Source organism: Fistularia commersonii, chromosome 5 (genome assembly GCF_037954325.1).
Source record: "Fistularia commersonii isolate RoL2024-O1a breed Wild chromosome 5, RoL_Fcom_v1.0, whole genome shotgun sequence".
NCBI classification, from domain to species: domain Eukaryota; kingdom Metazoa; phylum Chordata; class Actinopteri; order Syngnathiformes; family Fistulariidae; genus Fistularia; species Fistularia commersonii.
In genome coordinates this window covers 14,997,129-15,023,068 of record NC_141288.1, presented here as the reverse complement: position 1 = coordinate 15,023,068, position 25,940 = coordinate 14,997,129, and the positions used below count along the sequence as shown (strand labels likewise).

Genomic DNA, 25,940 nt, shown 5'->3' with positions numbered 1-25,940 from the left:
TATAATACAGCAAGGATCCTGAACTCTGATGTAACATTAAGTAGCCATATCATTTTCTGTGATGAACACTCACCTCCCTCCATTCCTTGTTGCCCATGCCTTGTGTGTAGAGGACACATACTAAAATAAACAAATCCAATGTTAAAAATCAAACATCATTAGTACTTTAACTCAAACTAATATGCAAAAATAACAACAAATTGAGACATGTAAACTGTTTTTATCCTCTTAACCATCAATTCCATCACTGTAGGTAGGCTGCCAGTGGCTTATTGGGGTAAGGATTAAGACATTTCTTTTTTGAAACAACACTTTCAAAGTATGCTAAATATGAATATGAAATAGCAAGGAAATTCAAGGCATGATATACTGATATATTACGCGCCTATATTACTGTATGTGGGGAAAACACACACACACACACAAACACACAAACACACATATATACACACACACACACACACACACACACCTCTTGGACAATCAAAAACATTACTAGCCATTATCTGTTGCAACATGTCAATAATTAAAAAGACATAGCTCAATGAAAACAGTTAATTTCTGGTCTCCCTTGATTCAAAGTAAAAAAGTTAAAAGCAGAATACACATGTCTAAAATCATTTTCATACATGGAAGAGTGAATGGATTCAAGTCAATTGTATGATGAAATTTCTGGATTTTCATGGGCTTGTTGTCTGTGTATTGAAGTACAATAATCTTTATCCACTTCTTTTGGATCACTGCCCATTCCAGATATTTTTTTAAACTGAGTGACAGATCCAAACCGTCTGTATTTTCAGCATCCCTACATTCTCCTTTTTCTATGTCCTTTTCCTCCTTTCTCATGTCTCGTCATGTTGGTTTAGCTCAGGAGACTGACGACTTGTGCTCAGCATATTCACAAGTGCTGCTCAGCACAAGAGCAAGGAATAAATCCTAAGCTTCCTCCTCCTTCATCACCATCATGTTAATCACTGTCATTCATGTCAGTTACTCATCACCTTGAGTCACTTTCTTCATGATGCTGAATTGTGAAATGTTCTACAGGCAAATTTATATGTTTACAATGAAATTATCTTAAAGGCTTTGACTTTTTCCATGAACTTATACTTTCTCTGCAACCCAACAGCTGTTTAGGCAAGCGCTGATAAGTCCACATATATACAGGTTTTAAATTTAAATTAGACTCATTGATACTCTATTAATGCATTACAACAAAGCATTGTGGTTTATCTACCATTTCAATTCAATGTGACCAAAGTTTATTTTTGAGAAGAATGAAAGAGTAGTTTCCAAACAGTGATAATCAAAATCAATTTTATGATGTATTTTTTAAAAATATATTTCACTTCCTATCTGTGCACTTATTATTAAAGTTTTTTTAAATGATAACTCATGCCATTCTATCTCATTCTGTCTTAAATGTGGTTTAGGTTCTTTTTGATTGTAATTTAGATCTGGTCTGAATAGGCTAAATGTGAAATACCATATAAAAGTGAAGCTGCCCTCATTACATGGCAGCAAATGCCAGTAAACACACATTGCCTAATGTAAATGTTCGGGCTGAAAAATAAACCAGTGGGTTCACAGTGTTGGACCTCTTTTTAACATGCTTGTTATCTGTCACCAACCAAAGACTGTCTTTTTGCCTGCTGTTGTCAAGCATCATTAAGCAGAGGCAGCATTTTCACAAACTAATTTTATTGACATTTGTATCACCACACAGTAGGTGGCTACACCCCCTCCTCCGTCCTGATCAAAATAGATTCACTGCCACTGGAAATGCTGTTTTTGATTAATCTTGGTATGGCACGCAAACGCAAGCAGGATTATCGTGATGTTTTTCATTGTATGAGAAGACAGATACACCACCGCTTCCCTGAATCTATACTATATGTCTCTCATTTCAGCAGTGAAATTTTTATGACCCCTTCAATTTATTCACTCTGACCTATTTTGTTTCTTGGAAAATTGCATTTTGATCTTCATTGCAGCACATTTCAAAACTACGTAAATTTTACCTCACTGCTTCTCTTGCTCTTGGTATTGTTTGTCTCCCTGTTCTACCAATCAGTAGAACTGGAGATATTATTATTCCTATTTCATCTCACTTAATTAGCATATTGTGTTCTAAGTACGTGTGTTAACCAAAAGTAAAGGTGATTAATCTTACTTGGATCTGATTTAGAGAAGGTGTCTCTGTCCAGTAGATTTCTGTGGAGACACAAAGAAAGACAGTGAGAGGTGCAGAGAGAGATTTTCATTTCAAATGCAGCACTGAGTGCAATTTAACACATAGACAACCATTTTAGCCATGAGTTGGCATGAGTTAACATTAATTTTTACAGTATTGCTGTGAAACTCCGATAGGAGATAAAGAAAAGTACAGTGCGTAGAAGCCAGAAAATAAATTTGCTCTGGAAACAACCCCTTTTGTTTCCATGACATCGTTATTTGCTTGATTTTGTCTTTTTTCTTCATTTATTTATTCGAACTTTGGTCACAGAATAAATCCCACAAGACATTATAGTATGTGACTGTTTCATAGAGCTTGAACTATATTGCTTGGGCAAAAATAAATCTATATATATCTCAAAGTAAAATTAAATAAACAAATAAATGTTTGTGAAAAACAAACAGCAGGCTACATCACAATTGTTTGTTCCTTCATTATCATATACAGTACACAATGAACGTCTGTAATAGGATCAAAAGCACATTAGTTTCCGAAATGAGGATACTCCCCTTGAAAAAATTGTATTTTAAGATTTTTTTTGAATTTCCCAACTGTGGGTCAAAAAAGGGTGTAGTCTATGCTAGTCACTACTAATAACAGAAATGTATTTGTATTTGCAACCCTAAACTAGTGAGACCTTATTGAGGGCCCAGCGGGTTCATAATATATAGATTCATGCGTTCCAGACAAGGATCTTTTTTCTTGATATCTACCTTGATTTTCAGAGATATTCTTAATTAATTTTCATTTTTTTATTTAAGCGGCTATTAGCGATCCCTAAGTACTGATTAAGTATAATCCACATACATTTCTTCAAAATCTGGAAATAGTAGTGGGCTACAACAACCCAGCCAGGCTAATTCACAGCGAAACCTCTCCTATATCAGTGCCAAAGAGCAATGAAATGAAAGAAATCCGAAAACCTTGGATCCAGGAGGAGCAGTGTGGTTTTTGTACTGGTCGTGGAATAGTGGACCAGCTCTATAATCCTCAGCAGGGTCCCCAAGGGGGCATAGGAGTTTTCCCTACCACTACATGTGTTTTGTGGACGTGAAGAAGGCATTTGACTGTGTCCCACAGGCAACCCAGTAGGGGGTGCTCTGGGAGTATGGGGTACCAAACCCTGTCAAACGGGCATTCGGTCCATGTATGATCGGTGTCAGAGCTTGGTCCGCATTGCTGGCTGTAAGTCAGACACATTTCCGTTGAACGTTGGACTCCACTGGGCTGCCCTTTGTCACCGATTCTGTTCATAACTTTTATGGACAGAATTTCTAGACGCACCCAGGGCGTCGAGGGGATCCAGTTTGGAGGCTGCAGGATTGAGTCCCTGCTTTTCGCAGATGATGTGGTTCTGTTGGCTTCATCGGGTCATGATCTCCAGCTCTCACTGGAACGGCCAAGTGTGAAGCAGCCAGGATGAGGATCAGCACCTCCAAATCCGACACCATGGTGCTCAACCGGAAACGGGTGGAATGCGCACTCCAGATCGGGGAAGAGGTCTTGCCTCAAGTGGCGGAGTTCAAGTATCTCTGGGTCTTGTTCACGAGTGAGGATAGGAGCGTCTGCAGCTACCCAACTCCGGATAAATGGGGGAAGATGGATGGATGGATGTAGGTCATATTGCTTTGTTTAAACAATTGAGTCACTACTTTGACAGTTGATGTGATACTTGCTTTCTGAATTTAGTTACCAGAAGAAAAACGTTTTTGGAAGACATCTCCAGTTTCACTGCTTCATAACAACAAAAAGAAGAAAGGTGGTAGCAACTGCTGTCTTAGAGCTCAACTTTATGAAACAGTTTAAGGCATGAATGTAAAAGTGGTCAGGTAAAAAATAAAAACACAACGTCCATAATGACCAACTGGCTTCAAAGTTAGGTTGACACAGCAACTTCTTTAATATAAGCTCTGGAAAGCAATGGGTTATAGCCAAGAAAGACAGTAATTGAACAGTACAGAATGTAGGCTCCAAGTTTGAGGACAGAAGTGAACAGGAAGTAAATGGCCTGATAGAAAAGTGGTATGAAGCCATCATTAATTCTGATTTTCTGATGAGATGAATGGTGGTGATAGCACCTATTGAGCCAGAGAGAAGATACAACTCAAATAAGATGCTCTCTTCTCTTGACAGTCAGATGAAATTTACTGTGATCCTGCATCTGTTATTCATTCAACACATCCTGATGGTTCTCCATTGCAGAAAAAAAAGCTTCATGATGTGAGTAAAGCTTCAGCTTTTTATTCACCAGGACGTGCAAGTGACATCACATGGCTGTCAGGCAAATCCCTGAAACATCCCCCAATTTAAAGCTGGTGGTGTCGGTATTTCTGTTCCTTTCACTATTTCTTAAGCAATGCTTTGTTTCTTTATTATTTTTCACTCGTAAAACTAATCTGCCTACATCCCTTGATAGAGCATTATGTTTTTTTTTATATATAACAATGAATACTGAATTACATTTTGATACCCTGTGTTTACATTGACAAATACCTATACACATTGCTGTTGCAGTAGGGGTAGTTAAACTTGAAGTAAAGTTCTTTGTGATATTTTTAGGATATAATGCCCAGTCTTTACCTGATTTGACAGTTGATAAGAGAACAATACTGCAAAGCCACTTTGGTGTTGGCTGAGAAAAAGATTCCATCTTGGATTGGTGATGCAGTTACTGACAAGTAAAAATACATTTCCTCTCTTAGAGATTAAATTAAGAGGGTCCACTGTGTCTGACTGCATCCTGCCTCCTGCACCTCACACTAGGTGGTTCTCCTAATGGATGCTTAGGCTACCCCTGTGTGCATGTGTGTGTGTGCTCCTTCCTTTAACAGTGTGTCAGAAAGACATGTTTTCAGGATTTCCACCTCAGAGGATAATGTGAATGATTCATAGCTCTCTTTTTTTTTCTTCTGCTTCCTCTTTTTTTATCCAGAGGCAGGGAGCAGACAGCTGAAAGCTGCTATCCAATTGAGAGATCTACAGAAATAAAGGCACCAGACTAAAATTGTATATTTTTAGTGTGCGAGTTCCTCTAAATTCAACACAAGTAACATATATATTGTACAGACCTCCACACAATGAAGAAATATATTGAGAGATAATATGAAAATACCATTTGATATTATCAGGTAATACTGATTACCATATAGCAATACCACATACCATATACCACCTCAAGGAAAAAGTGTATGATTTCACATCTGTAAGAGATCCAATCCAAATTATGAAAAATATAAAAACCTAAACAGATGGTTTGGTTTCAAAGCAAAAGAAAAAAACATGTTAAAATATTCTGTGATGTAGCAATATGTTGAATGCATCGTCATATCAGATGGTGATGCGCTAATCAAAAGCAATTCAACCTACTAAAGGTTTTGAGCGGAAAAAATGCACTTGACTCCTATGGACCATTACGATAACGTTTAAATGTCAAATGTAAAATATTCTGCATGAACATGTGACAGATGTGACCTTTTAAAGCTTTTACCTGCCAGGGCTTTCAAACAATTAGCATGAAAGAATAACTGAACAAGGAATTAAAAAAACAAACAAAAAAAAACCTCCTAATTTATTAGTTTTTAACATGAATACACATCAAATATTTGTGAAGGGAATATGTAATCAGAAAACATTGTTTAGAGAAAATAAATTAAAGTATTGAGGAAACCGCAACCGTATATAAACTTCTTTTCCTTTAGGCTTTTCCCTTAAGGGTTTTGCCACAACGAATCAACCTTCTCCATCTAACCCTATTCTCTGTATTCTCCTCTCTCACACCAACTACCTTCTCCAACCACATCCATAAATCTTCTCTTTGGTCTTCCTCTAGACCTTTTGCCTGAGGTCTTGCCGATTCCAGCATCCGTCTACCAAAATCATCTCAGTCTGGCTTCTCTTACCTTCTCTCCAGAACATCTAACATGGGTTGTCCTGTTGATGGACTCATTCCTGATCCTATCCATCCTCGTCACTCCCAAAACAACCTCAAAATCTTCATCTCTGTGACCTCCAGCTCTGCCTCCTGTCTTTTTGTCACTATCACTGTTTTTAGACCATACAGCATTGCTGGTCTCACCACTGTCTTGTATACCTTTCTTTTTATTCTGGTTGATAGTCTTCTATCGCATAGTACTCCTGACACTTTTCTCCACCCAATCTAACCAGTCTGAACCTGTTTCTTTACCTCTTTTACACACTCTCCATTGCTCTGGACTGTTGATCCTAAGTTCTTGAAGTCCTCCAACTTCTTGATCATCATTCCACCTGGGTTCCTCTCATTCACACACATATACTCTGTCTTGCTGTGACTAACCTTCAATCCTCTCGTGGAGCAAACCTCCATCTCTCAATATTTTGCTCAACCTGTTCCCTGCTCTCACAACAGATCACAATGTCATCAGCCAGCAAATCTCTAAAAACAGATCCTTTGCACTCCACAACAAGGAACCACATTTATTTTAGTACACTAGACTTAATGAAAAGATAATTTACATGAAAACACAGTAATTTTAAATTTTAAACCAAAAATAAAATGCTGTTGCTTTGTAGAGTGACAAATCAATAAGTAAAGGTCAATCACCAGGATTATATTGGGATTTGCATCACTACATTTTTCAGTTGTAAAGTAATATTTAAATGGAAATTCCAGTGCTTAGAGTGTCAATAATGAAATTATACTGAATTCATGTGATATGGTAATTATTTGGAGGAAGAAATAGTAGAAGCATGATCAGCTCAAATACCACTCTCTCACTTGCTTGTGAAACAGTTTGTGAGGAGTCTCAGCCACTCCCATGCAAATACTGACAACACACCCTTTGGAACGGCTTATTGGAAAGCACCAAATGATAGCAGTTGCCACAGCAACTACTGACAGGCAGTTGGGTCATACTTGACTTAATTCAATGGCTGTTTTGATGTACTTGTGTCTTCATTTGTTTGTTTGTTTTTTGTGATCAAACTAGACAAGTAAATATGCCATCAGCATATCCAACTCTTTCTTTGGCATTCCTTTCCTACATTTTCACTTATAACCAGCAATTTTTCGTTTTATTCCCCATCATTTTCAGTCAATTTCTCAATCTTTACTGATGTTCCTGCCCTCCCTAACCATTGTCTCATTTCTCCCTTCTGAATTCTCTCATTCCAAAGGTTGCTCCTTTTTAAAATTAATAAATACATCCGGATTGGCTTTTGGACAGTCTTGAAAGGCCGTGTCCCTGACAGTGTTCCCTTGACAACACAATATTCAATCCCGCTCAGCCGCCTCCCCCCCCCATCATAACCATCTTCTACACTACAGAAATAAATTGCCCACTGGATGAGAAAAGATGAGGAGAGAAGAGGAGAGGAGAGGAAAAGACAGGAGAGGAAAGGAAAGGATTTTTGCAGAGCATGAGAAAAAAAAAATGAAGGAAAAGAAAAGGTTGAGAAAATGTGGGCTACACCTGGCAAAATTTAAATTAACAGAAAACAGTGGCAGAGTGGTGCACCAAGAAAACAGATACATTCCAATTAGCCACCCCAAATCTGATATGAATAGTTGTTTTTGAACTGCAACTCAAGCTGCTCTATTTCTGGTTTAATGGAATTAATTTGAGGCCCAAGATTCACTGTGGGCGGAAGAAAGAGAGACACATTAAGAGGGAGTGTGAGAGAAGAGGAGTGTATATGATCTACTCAATCCCTTTTGCTCCTCAGGTAGATAACAGCTCTAGATTATAAATGTTTTTTGTTGCTATTAAAAGAATGCACTAACAACTTCCTTTAACAATGATTAACTGTTGACTAACTTTTGAAAAGCTTGTACTTTTTTACTCTTAAATAGCTCATTTTTAATTCCCTTAACAAAACTTAATTCATCTCCAGGAAATAGGGCTCTTGGTGCAAAGAAGCTATGTTTTTATCATGTACAACAGCGGCCCCCAACCTTTTGTGTATCAGGGTCCTGTTTTATGCATGAAAATTTTTCAGCAGACCAGCTAGAGGGGCGGGGGTTCAAATAATAAAAACTTTTGTCAGTTCACAGTATTTAATCTGCACGATTACACTTTATGGTATGCAATTACAATAATTTTGCACTATAATACCAATACCCCATAATGTAGAGTAAGCCCTGGGCTCATTTGCCCGCTACGAAACAGTCCCATCTGGGGCATTGTTTGCTTGTTTCCTCCTGAAAAAGCCCTACGTGACTTTTGTTTCAGGCTAATTTTTTTTCAAGGGCTAGCTTGTGGTAGCTGATGTGTGAAATGGCACAAATCAAGAGTTAAGTGCAGCAGTAAAGTGAATGCGGAAACAGTCGTTTTTCAAAATGAGATCCAGAAGGTCTAATGAAGAAAAAAATATAATTTGTACCAAAAAAGATTTGATTTGCGGACCTATACCAAATAATCCGCAGACCAGTACTGATACAGGGACCAGGGGCTGGGGACCCCTGATGTACAACACTTATCCAAAATGGATTACTCAATAATCCTCTGAGATGCACTTCTTTGGGTAAACCGAATTCATGGTACCAGTTGAGTGTTAGAATGTAAATTCCAAAGTGAAGTGTTGATTTTCACCCTCTACGGTTAATTCAAATTTAGTAAGCTGCATTTTAAGTCCATTCTAAATGTATTTAACTCAACTGATTATTGGCCAATAAAATTACCACTGTCAAGCAAGATGATGTTGAACTACAGTGACAGTTTTTTACTGTTTCTGCAGTATAATTTTCTGACATTAGAATTGCTTTCATGTGCGTTGAAGCTTTTTTCTGTTTTGTTTCTTGTCTGTGTGAAAACCTATCACTGTGCTTTTCTAAAATGATCTGTCTGTAGGTTATAAGCTTGTTTCAAGGGTTAAATGTTTACCAGAACTGTTATCAGTCCATATGTCATGTAAACCCTAATGTGAGATAACTTGAGATTCATTCTTTTAAAGCTTATAACTCAACTCTAAACTGTCCATCCATCTGGCAAAGGCAGCTGGCCTCACATTGAACGTTTTAAATTTCAGTCTGATATTGATCGTTGTTGTGGAAAAATATACTGCTGAGCCATCCCTGAGTCACACATGAGTTAACAGAGTTTCAAGTTTGTGTTTATCAGTGCAATAAACTGACATTTTGAAAGCAGTTTCTTATCCAGTTTTTATTGTATTTTTTTTCTTATGGTAAAGATAGATATCACTTTAGAGAAGGCATTCTGGTCAGTTACTCAGTTGCTTTAACTCCTTCACACCTGGAATTTTCTTTCAAGCTGTGTCCTGACATCACATGTTTAGCTTCCTTAAACAGTACATTTCACTTGCTTTCTTTTCCACATCATCACTTCGTGCCACATTAGACATAAATCCAAATCTTTGCTTTCTCCTCTTTCCTAATTCTTTCCTTATCAAATTGGACATGGGTTGTCTCAGTCCACAGCATTCACTCTTATACTGTGTTACTTGTTCCTCATACCTCACAAATTCGATGTTTCAATTTGACTGCAACCTTAAAAGGCTCTACAACTGACTATTATCTCACAGTCAGTACAGTATCTTACTTCATATTTTAATATCTTAGGTTAGAAAATCGTGGGAGTTTATGAGGAAAAAAAGACCCAGTAAAAAATAAAATAAATGAACAAAAGGTTTAGACTCACTTGAGTAGTACAACATTCCATGCAGTCAAGACTACGTTGAGTGACAAGTGAAAAAAACTTTGCAGGGGTTGTTTCAATTCAATACTAAATCCCAGTTTGAGAAGGCTTTTCAGTGGTTCCTCACCCCTCCTAGAGCATCAGTGTTGAACTACACAAGAAGAACAAGAACAATAGGCTGCATGGCCGGAATACTGAATACTGGTTTAGACTTCTGTGTTTTTATGGAGGGTAGAGGTATACCCTCAAATGTTAACAATAAAATTGAACTAAATTGATTTTGGATATGCAGAGGCTCATTCACACACAAACATATTTTACATATTTTACATTTCTAACTATGCAGAAAACGGAGTGAAATAGAATACAAAAGAGTTACATGGCTTGCATACAGGGTGTGGTAAACAGACCTCAGATCAGATGATACTGATGAGCTAAGTTACTTTTCACTGTGTCAGGACTTACTGTTTGCTTTCATCTGTGTCTAGAGACCTTCGTAGCTGTGGAATTGATAAGATTATAAACCTGCCTTTAGTGTAAATCTTCCAGTTTTGAGTGACACGAGTTCCATCTGACAAGAATGTACATCATGCAAAACACTTCTCCTATCCATCCGTCCATTGTCTGTTGCTTATCCTGCACTCAAGTATCCCAGGTGTCATTAGGTGAGAGGCAGGGTGCACCCTGAACTAGTTGCTAGTCAATCGCGGGGCCACATATACAGACAGACAGACACTCACTCACTCGCTCACTCACTCACTCGCTCACACACTCGCTCACACACTCGCTCACACACTCGCTCACACACTCGCTCACACACTCGCTCACACACTCGCTCACACACTCGCTCACTTTTCCCACCTTCCCAGTTTTTTCAATTAACTTGCTGCATGTTTTTGGACTCTTGGAGGAAACGGAAGAAACTGAAGAACACGAAAACTCCACACAGAAAGGTCCCCTTGTCGGAATCAAACAAGGGTCGTGCTGTGGGGCCAAAGCACTAGAACCAAGTATCTAGTGCCGAGAAAAGGGTTTTTCTTGCCATTTTTTGTCATAACTATTTTGATAGTCATCCAATTTAAAAATAACTATGTGAATGGGATAATCACTTAAAAGTGTGTGTTCCTCTCCTCCCAAATTTGTTAAGATAGATACATTTTAAGTTGATAGTTGTGAAAACATCAATATCATGAAGTGCTGCTCTCCCAAAAAGAACAAAATACTCTTTTAAATAAAACTATCACACCTTAAATTGTCTGACAGAAATTCAAGCATCGGAATTTCAGATTTTGTGGAAAACTTTTTGTGTGTATGTGTGTGTACGTGTGTCTGAGTGCGTGCGCACATGCGCATGCATGCACGCAAGCCTCCCAGTGCAGAGAAACCAAAGAGGAATTTTCTTAGAAACATTTGGTGCTAAAGGAAACAACTGGGCATGCTCAGATGTTCTCAACAGGTCGCTGAGCACAGTGTGACAGGTATCTGTGCCACTTTTTTCTCTAGCATATTTTTCCTCTATTTTCCTCTGTCATTCTATTCCCAGCTTTTCCTCTGATCGATCTACTAGCTATGATCAATTCATTTGCCAACCAGCATGAGGAAAAGCACATACCTACACAATCTCCCCCAAATCTCTCTCACACAGATACACCCAGACATACACTTGCACACACATACTCACTGAAGGGGAGCATCAGCAGCTTGTACTCTCTCTCTGCTTCTCTAAGAGGGCTGCCCTAATTCTTCTTGACAAGGGCTGGGAGAGCCAAGAGAACATCTCAGAACACACACTCACATACACTGAAATGTGCCGCGCCACTATCCCCTTACACGCAGACATGTGCAACAAAATACACATCAGTCATGTACAACACACATCTGTACTTGTGGCATTTCACCTTAATTGCCTTTGTCACCGCTTTCAGTGTAGTTTAGTCCAACTCGCCTTGCTTCCTCCATCAACACGTCACTGCCTGCCTGTAACTGCTCAATAATGGCAAAGGCCAAGTATCTCAGCTGTTTTAAATTAAAAATGCTGCAAAAAAGGAATATTTTACTTGTAATATTATGTGTTGTTTGTGTTCTTAATCAACTAATTATATCACTAAAACTATACAGTTGGAATTCAGCAGTACAATGACAGGCTCCGATTTTTTTTTTCAAAGAATGCGAAACTGTGAATATAGGCCCATAAGAATTAGTAAAAAAATTTTATGTGTAGATAATTGTGCATAAACTGGACATGCCTGTTACTCTTGCAGCAACTGCAATGCATGAAGACCAAGTGGGTAGGGAAAAAAAAAAGGACCTCTTCTTCTGTCTTACTATAATCATCTGAAGGAGCCATCTTGCCTTTTTCCAATTAGCAATTTCCAAAGAGGCCAAGTGTATATTTCTGCATGTAAGAGTGAGACTACATGCTTGGACATGCGGCCTGATACCAGAGGGTTCTATATAAGACAGAGGGAGACAGACAGAGAGGGAGGCAGCATCCCTGGAGGAATTCAAACGGCCTCTGTACGATGTGACTTGGATGGAGATGACTTCATTAAGCAGGCCAGTTTCTCTCCTCTCTTTCTGTCTGTTGCTGGCTGGAAACACGGCTATGATGAGGGTGATTTATTGTATGTCAAGCAATTTGAAATGGGTGGCAATGACATTGTTCATGGATGTTTGCCGCTGGTACATTATTTATTTTGTGAAACAACAGATGAACATACCCTAAACACACATCGCCAATATCCAGATGTCAACCTTGAAATGTGAAAGGAAAAAAATGTCAAATTAGGCTAGGAAATATTTGATATCTTTTAAAATTTAGCTACATCCCAAGGGAAGATATCTACACTGGAGTGGGAGCAAAGTATCCGTGCATCAAAATGTGGTTGAATTTTACATGTGTACTAAAAATGTCATCTGCCATCTGATAAGATGACATTGAGAAAAACATGTGTCTGCAAGAGCATTAATACCTGCATGACTCTGCAGGCATGTGTGAGGGCTTGAATGTATCTTTGGGGATCTCATGTTATCAACATGAAGCTGTAAGAATTAGCACCTACAAACTGCCAAGCGGTACAACTGCCATGAACTTTCTTCTTCTTTCTTTTTTGTCTCCTGGTAGCTGGTTGATGAGTGCATTTGATATTGGGAATTCAGAACATTCTTTCATAGCTCATTTGCCAGAGCTTATCATACCTACGGGGCCAAAACGTCACAGCAAATTCTAAATTCAAAAAAATTCTAATCAAGTAAAAATGATAAATATGGCACTTCAAATGAAAAAAATGATCAGAAGCTATTAACCAGGTGATAACAATAGATTTGGCTTTTCATGAACACTAGAAACTAGGAAACATAATTTTCTAGCAATACCAACAACAATATGAAACAAACTGACAAAACTTAACAGCATGACTAAAGGGCCTTGATAATTTATTTCAGAGATAAAAAGTAGCTTCTTAGCAACCTCTGATCCAACTAAATAAGTGTTGATTAGTTGTAAACTCTGAGGGTTTGCAGGTAGTTGCTCAATGTCGATAAAGTAAGAAAAGTGACAACAATATATGTAAAGCCTTTCAGTTGTGACCAAGCAGAATCTGGTCGGGATGGGTATTATCAAAAAATTGTAACATCAGGATTTGAGTATTCCCTTGCCACCTGGCATCTTGTTATCAAGTGTAGCTTGCTCTTACTGCCACAGAACACCCCCTGCCCCATCCTGGTAAATTAAAATGAGTAACGGTGTAAAATAAATCTGTATTTAGAATGTTGCTTTTTGGCTTTTGATGAGTAGTGTGTGTGTAACCTTGTTCATCAAAGAACACCTTCATTATAGCATTCTTGCCTTGAGAGCAAATCCAATGTCTTCACCTATGAACCCTTTAAACCATTATCCCTGCATATAGTACCAGGGTTGAATGCACTAGTGTGTGAAAACCTTGACCTTTGGCAACAACAAAGTCTCTCTGTCAGATCTTTATCATTTCTTTTCCTCATTCCTAACTTGAATCCTTGCTGTACAGGACAGACACTACAAGTAGGGTGTTCGTAGGGGGTTGACACATGCTTGTGCACCCCCCTCCCACACACACACACACACACACACACACACACACACACACACACACACACACACACACACACACACACACACACACACACACACACACACACACACACACACACACACACACACACACACACACACACACACACACCACCTGGTGACTTGGGGAGAAAACCACCTGCAGGTAGAGAACAAGAGAAAAAGGGAAGAGGTCGATTGTAATTTCCTCAGAGTGCATAAATCTTTACTGGCCTGACCAGGAAAAAGCCAAAACCTGATTACAAAACAGGACTGTGACCTGTAACACAAAAACTCCACACATAAACCAACTGTGCTTCACTCAGAAACAGAGATAGAGGTAAGACTGACAAGAATATGGATCAATTCATGGTAGTCCAGAAATGGTTTCTTCAATATATCTTTGTCTGCCTGATTGCTAGAACCACTGTGTTCTCATTCAAAATAAAGCGGTCTCCCTGCTGTTAGCAACTGCGTGTAAACAGACAGGAAATGTCTGCGAGCGTCGTGTCATGCACACTTGAACACATCCTTTTGTGCTTTTGGCTGGTGCTGAACCAGTGCACAGCAGGCGATCCTGTCTTCACTTCAAAGTGATGGTTGCTTTCAATAGGAGAATCATTATATGACCTCTATGGAGCCAACAGGTCATTGCCATGGTGGGAGTGAGCAAACTGAAAATAGGTAGTCCTCATGTGATGATATAAAGCACAGTTTCTGGGTAAGTAGTTCATCCCTCACACTTTGAGCAAAACATTTGTGGATAAGGATTTTCTGTAAATGTTTTACAATAGAGATTGATTCTAGTCCAGAAGCTCAATACTGTCAATGGTTTTGAAATTCACTGAGATGTGAGCGTCTAACTTTAAAAGCAGTTCTCACCTTATCTAAACCAGAGATTGTGAGGAAACTGATTTTGCAAAACAAGCCAGATAACAAAAGGGCAATGCACAGGAAAGAGCACATAGAAAAGAGGAGAAGAGTAAAAACAGACATGAACACTTTTGTTGATGCATTTTTTTCCTTCAGGTGTTCATCGTAGAGTCTCACATCATCTCTCCCAGTCACACGAAAAAGTCATTCTATGCATTCTTATGAGTAATCTTTAATGCAAAACGAATACTTTGAGACAAATCAAAGTAGCCACACAATATTTGGGGACCAGAAGGATGCTGGCTCATTCCAACACATGCCAAGGACAGGGGATGAGGTTGAGGAAATAATAATAATATTATCCTTGGATGGTGAACATGAGAGGAATGTTAGGGTTCAAAAGACAGATAGCATTGCAACATTAAACTCTAATTTGGTTCTCTGTTGATGAGAGACAGTTAAAGTGGGTTTAGATTTGCTCTGGAGGCCAAAGAGGATCAGACACTGACTTGACATTTAATCATCTTGATCTATATTCACTCTCATGCCATTATGGGGAGTTTGTCTGGCAGAGCAGGCAATTTCTCATAGCTACCTTCATATAGACCCAGACAAACCATTCAGTTGGTTTCAGTCCAAACTGGATATAGTTTGTTATCCTTATCAAGAGTAACCAGACATCTTTCAGCTGTTGATGTATTTAAAAACAATAGGAATCATTTGTCTGTCCTGGCTGTCTACAGTCTGGTGGTGCGATTATACTGACATTTCTGTTGCTTGGAAATGAAGTGGAGATGAATACACAGATGGATAATCTAAAGAAAAAAAAATAGCTCTAATTATCTGTTGGATCTTTGTTTATAAATAAGATCATTATTTTGTTGAGTAAGATGCAAGTCCACTTTGGATGCTCATTAAAAAAAAAATAAGCATATATATATTTTAGGTTGTTGAACATGTTGAGTCTAATTTAAGATCTTTAATTATCATAAGAATCGAGCATATACACAGGCAACAATCCAAAGGGATTACAAGGAAAATGCTCTTTGAACAGGGATATACAGAGCTTTTTATCCTGACAACCGAGCGTTGTTCTTTCTAGACATGTGGATATTATTATCTTAGACTCACTCATTCAAAAGGAGTTTAATATTTGGACACAGAGTGTACAAAGCACACCTGTCTTGTGAAGGGGTTATCTTCCCAAGAAGACTTTCAGACATCGGGTTCTTCCCGTCACAATGGTCCCTTCAGGAGAATACTCTTCTATACATTAGCTGCATGCATACTGAGGTCTCACACACACACACACACACACACACACGTATATATTTACAGTTTGGCCCAGAAATAGGTGGACATTATTTGGTCTCTTCATGCCACGGGATTTTGAGATGAAACAATGAACAATGAAGTGCGGACTTAAAGGTTTAATTCAAGAGGTTGTACAAAAATACATGATTAAACATGTAGGAATTGTGGCTATTTTTATACAAACGCTCCTTATTTCAGGAGCTCAAAAATAATTTGACAAATAAACATAAACCTAAGGAAAATGTTACTTTTCAATATTTTGTTGAGAAACCTTTGCAGGCAATGACGGCCTGATGTCTGGAACCCATGGACGTCACCAAATGCTGGGTTTCCTCCTTTGTGATGCTTTGCCAGGCCTTTACTGCAGCTTTCTTCAATTGTTGCTTGTTTCTGTGTCTTTCTGCCTTAAGTTTTATCTTGAGAGAGTGAAATGCATGCTCTATTGGGTTGAGATCTGGTTATTCACTCAACCATTGCAGAATATTCCACATCTTTGTATTAAAAACTCCTGGGTTGCTTTTGCAGTATGTTTTGGATCATTATCCATCTGTACTGTGAAGTGACGTTCAATCAACTTTGCTGCATTTGGCTGAATCTAAGCAGAAAGTATATCCCTATACACTTCAGAATTCATCTGGCTGCTTCTGTCATTTGTAACAGCATCATTAATCACAAGTGACCCACTCCCATTGGAAGCCATGCATGCCCATGTCATCACACTGCTTCCACAATGTTTTACAGAAGATGTGGTGTGCTTTGGATCATGAGCCATTCCAATTCTTCTCCAAACTTTCTTCTTCCCATCATTCTAGTACAGGTTGATCTTAGTCTCATCTGTCCAAAGAATGCTGTTCCAGAACTGGGATGGCTTCTTCAGGTGTCTTTTGCATTGTCAATTCTGGCCTTTCTATTTTTGAGGCTGATTAATGGTTTGCACCTTGAGGTGAACCCTTTGTATTAACTCTCATGAAGTCTTCTCTTTATGGTAAACTTACATTCTGATACACCCACTTCCTGGAGACTGTTCTTCACATGTGTGGATGATGTGAAGGGTTTTTTCTTCACAATGGAAAGGATTCTGCAATCATCCATCACTGCTGTCTTCCCAGGACGCCCCGGCCTTTTTGAGGCCAGTGTGCTCTTTTTTTCTCACACTGTACCAAATTGTTGATTTGGCCACTCCTAACATTTCTACTATCTCTCTGATGTATTCCTTATTTTTTTCAGCTCAGGATGGTCTGCTTCACCTGCGTTGAGAGCTCCTTTGACCGCATGTTGTGCGTTCATAGCAGCAGCTTCCAAATTCAAACGCCACACATGGAATCAACTCCAGATTTTTTAACTGCATAATTAATGACAGGTTACCGAGGGAAGAGCCCATGCAGCCTTGTTATTTTTTTTACAGCCTTCAGAGTCAATTGTCCAATTACTTTCGTTCCCTTGAAAAAGAGGCAGCTACATGTTAAAGAGCTGAAAGTCCTAAACCCTTGCTCCAATTCGGATGTGAATACTCTCAAATTACAGCTGAGAGTCTGCACTTTATGCCAATATTGATTAAATAAATGTATCCTGAATATGTTTGCATAAACAGCTAAAATAAAAAAACTTGTGTGACTGTCAAATTATTTCTGGCCCTAACTGTACATACATGTATGTATCTTCTTCTCCTTTCGGCTTTTCCCTTCACCATCTAACCCTATTCTCTGTATCCTCCTCTCTCACACCAACTACCTTCCTATCCTCTCTCACGACGACCATAAATCTTCTCTTTGGTCTTCTTCAAGACCTCCTGCCTGACAGCTCCAATTCCAGTATCAGTCTACCAAGATAGCTGGGACTAACGTAACAAAGGCTACCATCAGTAACACACTACACTGCCAAGGACTCAAATCCTGCAGTGCCAGACGTGTCCCCCTGCTTAAGCGAGTATATGTCCAGGCCCGTCTGAAGTTTGCGCGAGAGCATTTGGATAATCCAGAGGAGGACTGGGAGAACGTCCTATGGTCAGATGAAACCAAAATAGAACTTTTTGGTAAAAGCTCAACTTGTCATGTTTGGAGGGGAAGAAATGCTGAGTTGCATCTGAATAACACCATACCGACTGTGACGCATGGCGGTGGAAACATCATGCTTTGGGTCTGTTTTTCTGCAAAGGGACAACTGATCCATGTAAAGGAAAAGAATGAACAGAGCCATGTATCATGAGATTTTCAGACAAAACCCTCCTTCCATCAGCAAGGGCATTGAAGATGAATAGTGGCTAGGTCTTTCAGCATGACAATGATCCCAAACACACCACCCGGGCTACAAGGAGTGGCTTCATGAGAAGCATTTCAAGGTCCTGGAGTGGCCTAGCTAGTCTCCAGATCTCAACCCCATAAAAAATCTTTGGAGGGATTTGAAAATCCGTGTTGCCCAGTGACAGCCCCATAACATCACTGCTCTAGAGGAGATCTGCATGGAGGAATGGGGCAAAATATCAGCAACAGTGTGTGAAGACCTTGTGAAGACTTACAGAAATCATTTGGCCTCTGTCAATGCCAACAAAGGGTTTATAACAAAGTATTGAGATTAACTTTTGTTCTTTGATTAACTTTAACTTCTAACCAAATAGTTATTTTCCACCATAATTTGCAAATAGATTCTTTAAAATTTGCAGATAAATTCTTTAGAAATCAGACAATGTGATTTTCTGTTTTTTTTTTTTTTTTTGCAATCTGTCTCTGTTGAAGTGTACCTATGATGAAAATTAAGTGGGAGCACTTGCACAATGGGTGGCAGACTGAAAACTTTTTTACCCCACTGTGTGTGTATACACATATATATATATATATATATATATATACATATATATATGTGTGTATATAAAGCGAGTCAGAGAGAGAGCACTAAAATCATTTTTATATTAATATGTTTGTTGAAATGAAGCAATGGAAGAAAAAAATCAAAACCCAATTTAATTCCTGAAATGAGGTATCAAGGACATTAAATGTTTGATAGTACCTGATACACTGAACAACCCATCCATCCATCCATCTTCCTCGACTTATCCAGGTTATGGAGGAAGAGCCAGAGCAGTGAGGCCCAGTCCCCACCACCCCCACCCCACCACCACATGAGGAGGTCTCATGTGGTTTTGGTGGCGCCTAACATCAGCCAAAAATACCTATAGGAAAAAATACCTATAGCCTTTTGTTATCCAGGAGGATACTCCCAGCATTATGTATAACCGTATATGAAAATATAAAGATTTCCATAGAGACTCTTGTGCAATAGGTATTTTCACTCAAATGTGTCCTGACTGGAAGCTGATATGACACAATTTTGAGTGAAATCACAGGGATCACAGCAATCGTGTGTTCCAGCCTTTGGGCCAGAATATATACAGTGTGACCTCCTTTTTAAAATCTGGCCTTTCTTCATATTTCAGACCAGGAAGAACAAGCATTTGCTGTGTTTACATCTGATGTTCATTTAACATGGGTTGTATGATGATTATCAAGAACTATTTTTAAATTCTAAACTGCCCTTTTGTCTACTGTGTATAAATATACAGTAGCTATCATATATTCACACTAAACTTTTGGTTAAAAAATATGCATGCTAGAGAAGCCAATCCTAAAAAATTAAAGCACAATGTCTTTGGAGAGGAGATGAGCAAATCTTACTGCTATTGTTGTCAACAAACACAATTTCCTGACAGTGCTGAGACCATAGGTAGATAAATGGAGATGGAAAAATGTCAAAATAACCCAAAAGGGAAAAAAAAAACTGTTTCACGCTCATTCTTGTAGAGCGGTGAGCTTTAATTTTGTATGGAATTTGGCTAATTGCTATTACAATGACAAAAAGAGAATTGAAATGAATGCTACAGTTACCATACCATGGCATGAAACACACACACGCTTAACCAACCGCACACACAATCAAGGATAGTAATAGAGAAAATAAGGGACAAAAATACTATAAACACAAAAGATTCAATGATTCACTCTTCAATCAATCTTCTAGATTGGCACCACGCTGTATTGCCATGTTAAAGTAAGCTGTAGGAAATTATTAGTTGTAGTATAAAGATAGAGCAATTAATTATATGCTTAGGCGGTTGATGGGATCCCCCTCTATGCACACTTCACGATGATGCCGACATATGTCATTACCTGGCAGATCTATGAAAACTTGGAATAACCTCTTCAATCATAAATCAGTATGACTTGTTTGATAAATCAAGACCTTATACAAATATTTTGGGTGCCTTCTGCTTACATCATGAAACAAAAAGTACGATTCCCAAATTAAATACACATTCCTCAACTCTTTCCTGTCCTCTCCAGATTTCTCCAGAAGATGTTAAAAAAATTAAATGCTTCAATAAAATGTTCAAAAGTATCAGTGTATAATATGTGTGATTTATAAAAATTAAACATTTCTAAGAAATGTAGTTAGTATATCAAAATGTTTAAACAAAGCCTTCTGAAACCCACATTAATGTCAGAGTAATTCATCTCGAAACCCACAGAGGGAGATGTCAGAGACACTGACAGAGAGGGCAACCTGCGGCTAAAAAGAATAAAAGTAATCATTCTTAATGGTCCTGTGCAAAACACTTACTCTCATGGTTACATTATATATTAAAACAATTACAAACTCCAGTTATGAAACTAATTATACAAAATTTGCCAAAGGCTGTTATTGTTGTTTATTTTCTCTTTACGGCTTCTCATTAAGTTACACATGAATCATAATGATATGTAAATACAAAGTAATATCTGACCTCTAAATATTTGAATGTGTTCTTCCAAATATATAAAAATAGGAACAGAATTAAAACTATGTTTTTAATATTGTATTGTTTCATAATTGGAGAGACGTACGAGATGGTGGCGGTGGGGAAAAGACAGGATTAAAGGATCAAGAGCAGGAGTTAGCAGAGATGAAGATGCTGAGATTCTCTTTGGGAGTGAGGAGGATGGACAGCATCTTCTTTGGCCTTCAAGATTCCAGAGTGACAGCACTTGTTTGATGTTGATGTTTTGGAGATAGTCAGAGAAGCCAGACTGAGATGGTCTATGACATGTAAAGAGGAGGGATTGAGAATATATAGGTTTAAGGGTGTCAAGGTAGGAACTGCCAGGCAGGAGGCCTACATGAAGACAAAAGAAAAGATTCATGGACGCAGTGAAAGACGACATGAATTCCGATGGTGTGAGAGAAGAGGTTGCTGAAGATAGGATTAGATGGAGGCAAATGAATTGTTGTGGCAACCCCTGAAGGGCACAGGCGACAGGAAAAGGAAGGAAAGAAGTATCGTTTCATTGTTTCTATATTACTGTATTATAGTATTACGTAACAATGTCAAATTGTTGAATTGCACTCTATCCTGCTCAATCACTGGCTAACTAACATTTTTTTCAGAAGCAAAGCATTGTACATGCTTCAATGTCCATATTTATATAAACAAATGACATCTACAAATATCTCTTAAAATAAGCACTGAAGTTTAAGGAGCGATGAATAGTTTCAATTGAGTTAAAGCAAAATATGTGTGACTTGATTTTTATTACATCTCTACCGAAATCCCAGTGAGATGACATCTGCATTTCTGTTAATACACATTAAGATGTCGTGTCACAAAACAAGACATAATAGTATACTAAAAATATCTAGACTTAACTTTCTTTTTGTCTAGCCATCTATTTATTTATGTATTTTTTGGTATGATGAACTGAATCAATGCTGGCTTATGTGGATAATGAGAAAATGACTCAGATAAGATTCAATCATAATAATTCCATTTGAATAAACATTCATTTCCGTATTCCCAAAAACTAGAGCAATGCCATCACACTAATCTCAAATGCCCCAATTCACAAGCTATAATATACATTAGTAACCGTAAGAGATACATTATTTTTCTTAATTTGAGCATGTAGCTCTTGCCTTTCTCTGGCAACAACTCAATTGAGTTAAAATCCACTGAAATTATGTCTGGGGTATTAGTGATTCCGATAAAAGCATAATTACAAGTGGGAAGGTGACTTCAGAAGAGGTCTCTAAGATTGTAGATATCATATGCAGTACACAGTGTCAGGAGATACTTTGACACAATAGCTAGAGTTTATTTGGGTATTGATCTCAGCTGAAACTTTAGCCTGTCAATTGATCAGCAAAATGTCTTCAGCTCACTTCTGAGTATACATCAAGCTCATAGTTCCTATCCTCTAGAGCAAAGTATTAACTGAATTAGCTGGGGATCAAGGGTGACTGCATTCATTGTTGCATCATTAACTATTCATCAGTTGAGTTCTGATCTTGTCATGTATGTTCTCTTTTTCCTCTGTTTTATCTCCCTTTCAACACTCTGTCTTTAAGTCATTCAAATTAATTTATCTTCTGAATACAAGACAGCGTCGTATATCTGAATGTATAGAATATCATCAAACTTTGATATAGTTTGGATTATTTTTGACACTGAAAATGGTGTAATACATTTTGATGTCCACATTCAAGTGTTGATGTAAATGATATGAAATGGATACAAAATTAAGAAATTCAGAAATAGTCGCCTATAATATTTAAGATAATAATCATGAGGAAACAAATCTGATGATTCTAAAGAACACGCACAAAAATTTATTTTAGATTTCTTCCAGAAATACACTAAAAACAGCACAAAATTTACAAAAAAACAGTATAAATTGGAATATGACAGGGAATAGAAAAGACAATCCAAAAGTGACCAGGAAAACCTCAAGCTGGGAGGTCTTCCTTTTTCCTTTCTACTCTAATGAATTTGTATTTCCTATGCATTACAAAGTTTTCATAAAATCCCTAATATTTTCATCTGCCCAGATGATATTTCATTTAGGTATATTACCAGTGATGAGTGACAAGTGATGTGTCTCAAAAAAATAGACTTGCATTAGAAGCAAGCAAAATTCATTTTAAAAATCTACAAATATTTGCAGCAAGCCCTATGAAATGCATTCATTCGTCACTCTGACGTTGATTTGATTGTACTTCACTCAGATGAAGATCATATTTTCAGACCCCTTTTCTCTCGCCTGAGATTAATTGTGAATGACAGTGGCAATCATTCTAGCCACATTACACACATTAGCATCCACAATAAAATGGTGCCATTGATATTGTTTTCTTCACAGTCAGTTTCTTCCCAGTGTTTTTTCTCACCCCCCACCTACACGCACACGCACACACATACACACACATATAAACACACACACAACTTTTAAAAATAGTCACCATGGACATTTACCACATTTTGTCTTTTGTTCTTACAAAAAAAAAAAAAAAAAAAAAAAGCATGGGTACAATGTATATGCTTTATGCTAACACAATTAAACACACACACACACATACACCTGGCTGTAACCATGGCATTCCAGCCCTCCCTCAGGTTGAAGGTGGGAGGACGGCCATCAAAACATACTTCCCCCTGAGGACTGAGGAGCCTGGTGACTCAGACATTATTCAACTCTGCTAAACATGTTCATATATTCTGCTAAAAGATGGCATGATCTTTTTGTTACTAAGGAGATCAAAGAAAAAAACTGGGAATAAGGAGTATCCGAGCAACTATGGCAGCAGGCTACTACATCAACTAGTCTATTTTCATTACCGTATAAAAAAACATCATGAGATTCACATCTATGATGTAATATCAGCTATGGTGAAAAAAATCCCTATCAAATAGGACGTACTGTCGAGTGAATGTAAGTAAAGTAAAATGTTAAGTAAAATGTTGGAAGACCTCTGAATGCAGTGTTGAGAAGGTCAAACACTGGATTACTTCTTGATCTTAGATACTGATTACATACAGTGTGTGAGAAGAAAAAAAAAATCCAAAATGTTCGAGTTTTGTAGCTATTTTTCAAATTTCTTGTTCTTCCTTTATGTTCATTTAAAACCATAATTTTTGTTTTTCACTTGTTTTTAAATAGTTTCTTGATTATTTGTGAGTTCATTTGTTTGGATTTTTTGGCATCTTCTTGCTGATTTTTGGGTGATTTCTTGATAACATTTGGACAAATGGCACATTTAAAGTTGATTTATTTACACCAAACAATTTCATTGTGATTGCATTTATTTATTCTTACACCATGGTTTTGAAAAACATGCAGCAAAGCCAAGAGGGGAAAAAAAGTTGGGAAATAAATCAAAGTAATAAACACAACAATGAGCCATTCTTTTTCTAGTCAAATTAGTTTCCCAATTTCATTGTCACAATATTTAATATGCATCCATGAGCTGACCAGCATTGTGCGACCACTCAGTCTCAATATCCCACTGTTAGGTGTCTAAATTTGAGAGAAATCTGGCATAATGAATAAAACTAGTCAACAGGTCATGTCTATTGAAGAAAATTTCAGGGAAAAGCGTCACATACACATTTAAAATGACCAACCCTGAAAGGAAAGAAGGAAGATATGACTGCGCAGACAATCTGTTTGGAATCAAAACTACACGTGAGGCAGTATGAGGGGTTATAACATGAACGTGATTTACAGTAATTCCAATTCCAGCGGATCTTTTATGTGAATATGATCTGTTACTCGAGATCATTTAACGGTATAAAAGTAAGTGTATAGAAATTGATGTTTCATTTCATGAAATCTCTAATAGCCCTGATAGAGAGCTTCTTCAAACATCCATTCTTGCGTATCGGGCACAGCAGAGAACCCACATTCATACGAGACTTCTCCAGCTTAAACTGAGGTGGGAAAATACCTCCCTTAACAATAAAGAGCTCTTTTCAATTCATTAAATAAACACCTGCTGAGCTCTACACCCCGCCTTGTTCTCCCAAAACGGACAACTGGCAGTCGTCCCCATGTGAATTCACGTAAACTGGCCGGGCAGCAGCTTACAGTAAACACGGGAGATGTGGAATTCCAGCACAGCGGAGCGACGTCACGAGTCGCCAGTACACAGAAAACAACACACCTGCGATCGATTAATGAAGGCGGAAGTCCTCTACAAGTATGATGTTTGACAATTAGCTCAATATCCTCTACCTGGCGCTCTCGCCTACAGTTACATCGCTCAAGGAAACACGGACAACTCTTCCAGCAAGAGGGCTCGAAAGTTTGCTTTGACTTTGTCGGCTACAAAACGTCGCTAATCCAACCCAAAAATGACACTTGTATCTACGGCTCCACCGCGGTCGCGATGGGATTTAGCTAAAATACGTCCGTCTCCAACACAGCCGGCTAACGATGTAAGTGATACATTTAATTTCCCCCCAAAAGGTGAAAGAGTTCTTTCACAACATAAGGAAAGTAGAGGGGACAAAAACTTAAAAGTTAAAGTACCGGTGACTTTCAGCGAGAGTAAAAGCAGGTCAGACAGACAAGGCGGCCCTACCTGCAGGATACTGTGATTTCAACTTTGGTGGCAGGAATAGACGCGTTGAGCGGGTCGAAGTCGCCTATCGACGCCATGCTTAAGAAAATATTGTTCATCCTGTTTCAAAAAAGAAAGCTAAATATTTCGTTCGTCTTGTCCTCTACCGCTGGTCCAGCCCCCTCTCTCTCTTTCCCTCCCACTTTCTATGTGAGCGACGGCGAACGCGAAGCGAGGATATGGAATGGGAGCCTCTTCGGCGAGAAGTGGAGCAAAGGTGCGGAGAGAGAGAGAGAGAGGGAAAGAGAGAGAGAGGGAAAAAGAGAGAGGGGCCGGGAGATGTGATGTCACTCTGCCTCTTTCTCCTTCACTGTGTTTTTCCGTCCCCGCTCTCTGCCCTCCTCCTGTCCGTCTTCCACTACTCAATTCATCTCACTTC

General features: G+C 38.3%; 1 protein-coding gene across 1 annotated transcript in view; it reads right to left on the bottom strand.

Moving 5' to 3' along the window:
- Window positions 1-25,738, bottom strand: part of LOC147234178 (copine-8) — an 89,380-nt gene extending 63,642 nt beyond the window's left edge. Inside the window, exons 1-3 of the mRNA XM_086146981.1 lie at window positions 25,523-25,738; window positions 2,174-2,214; window positions 74-120 (exon numbers count right to left, since the gene is read on the bottom strand). Coding sequence (XP_086003107.1) covers window positions 74-120; window positions 2,174-2,214; window positions 25,523-25,620 — 186 coding nt within the window. The 5' untranslated portion in view covers window positions 25,621-25,738. The remainder of the gene's footprint in view (window positions 1-73; window positions 121-2,173; window positions 2,215-25,522) is intronic.
- Between the last annotated feature and the right edge of the window lie 202 nt (window positions 25,739-25,940).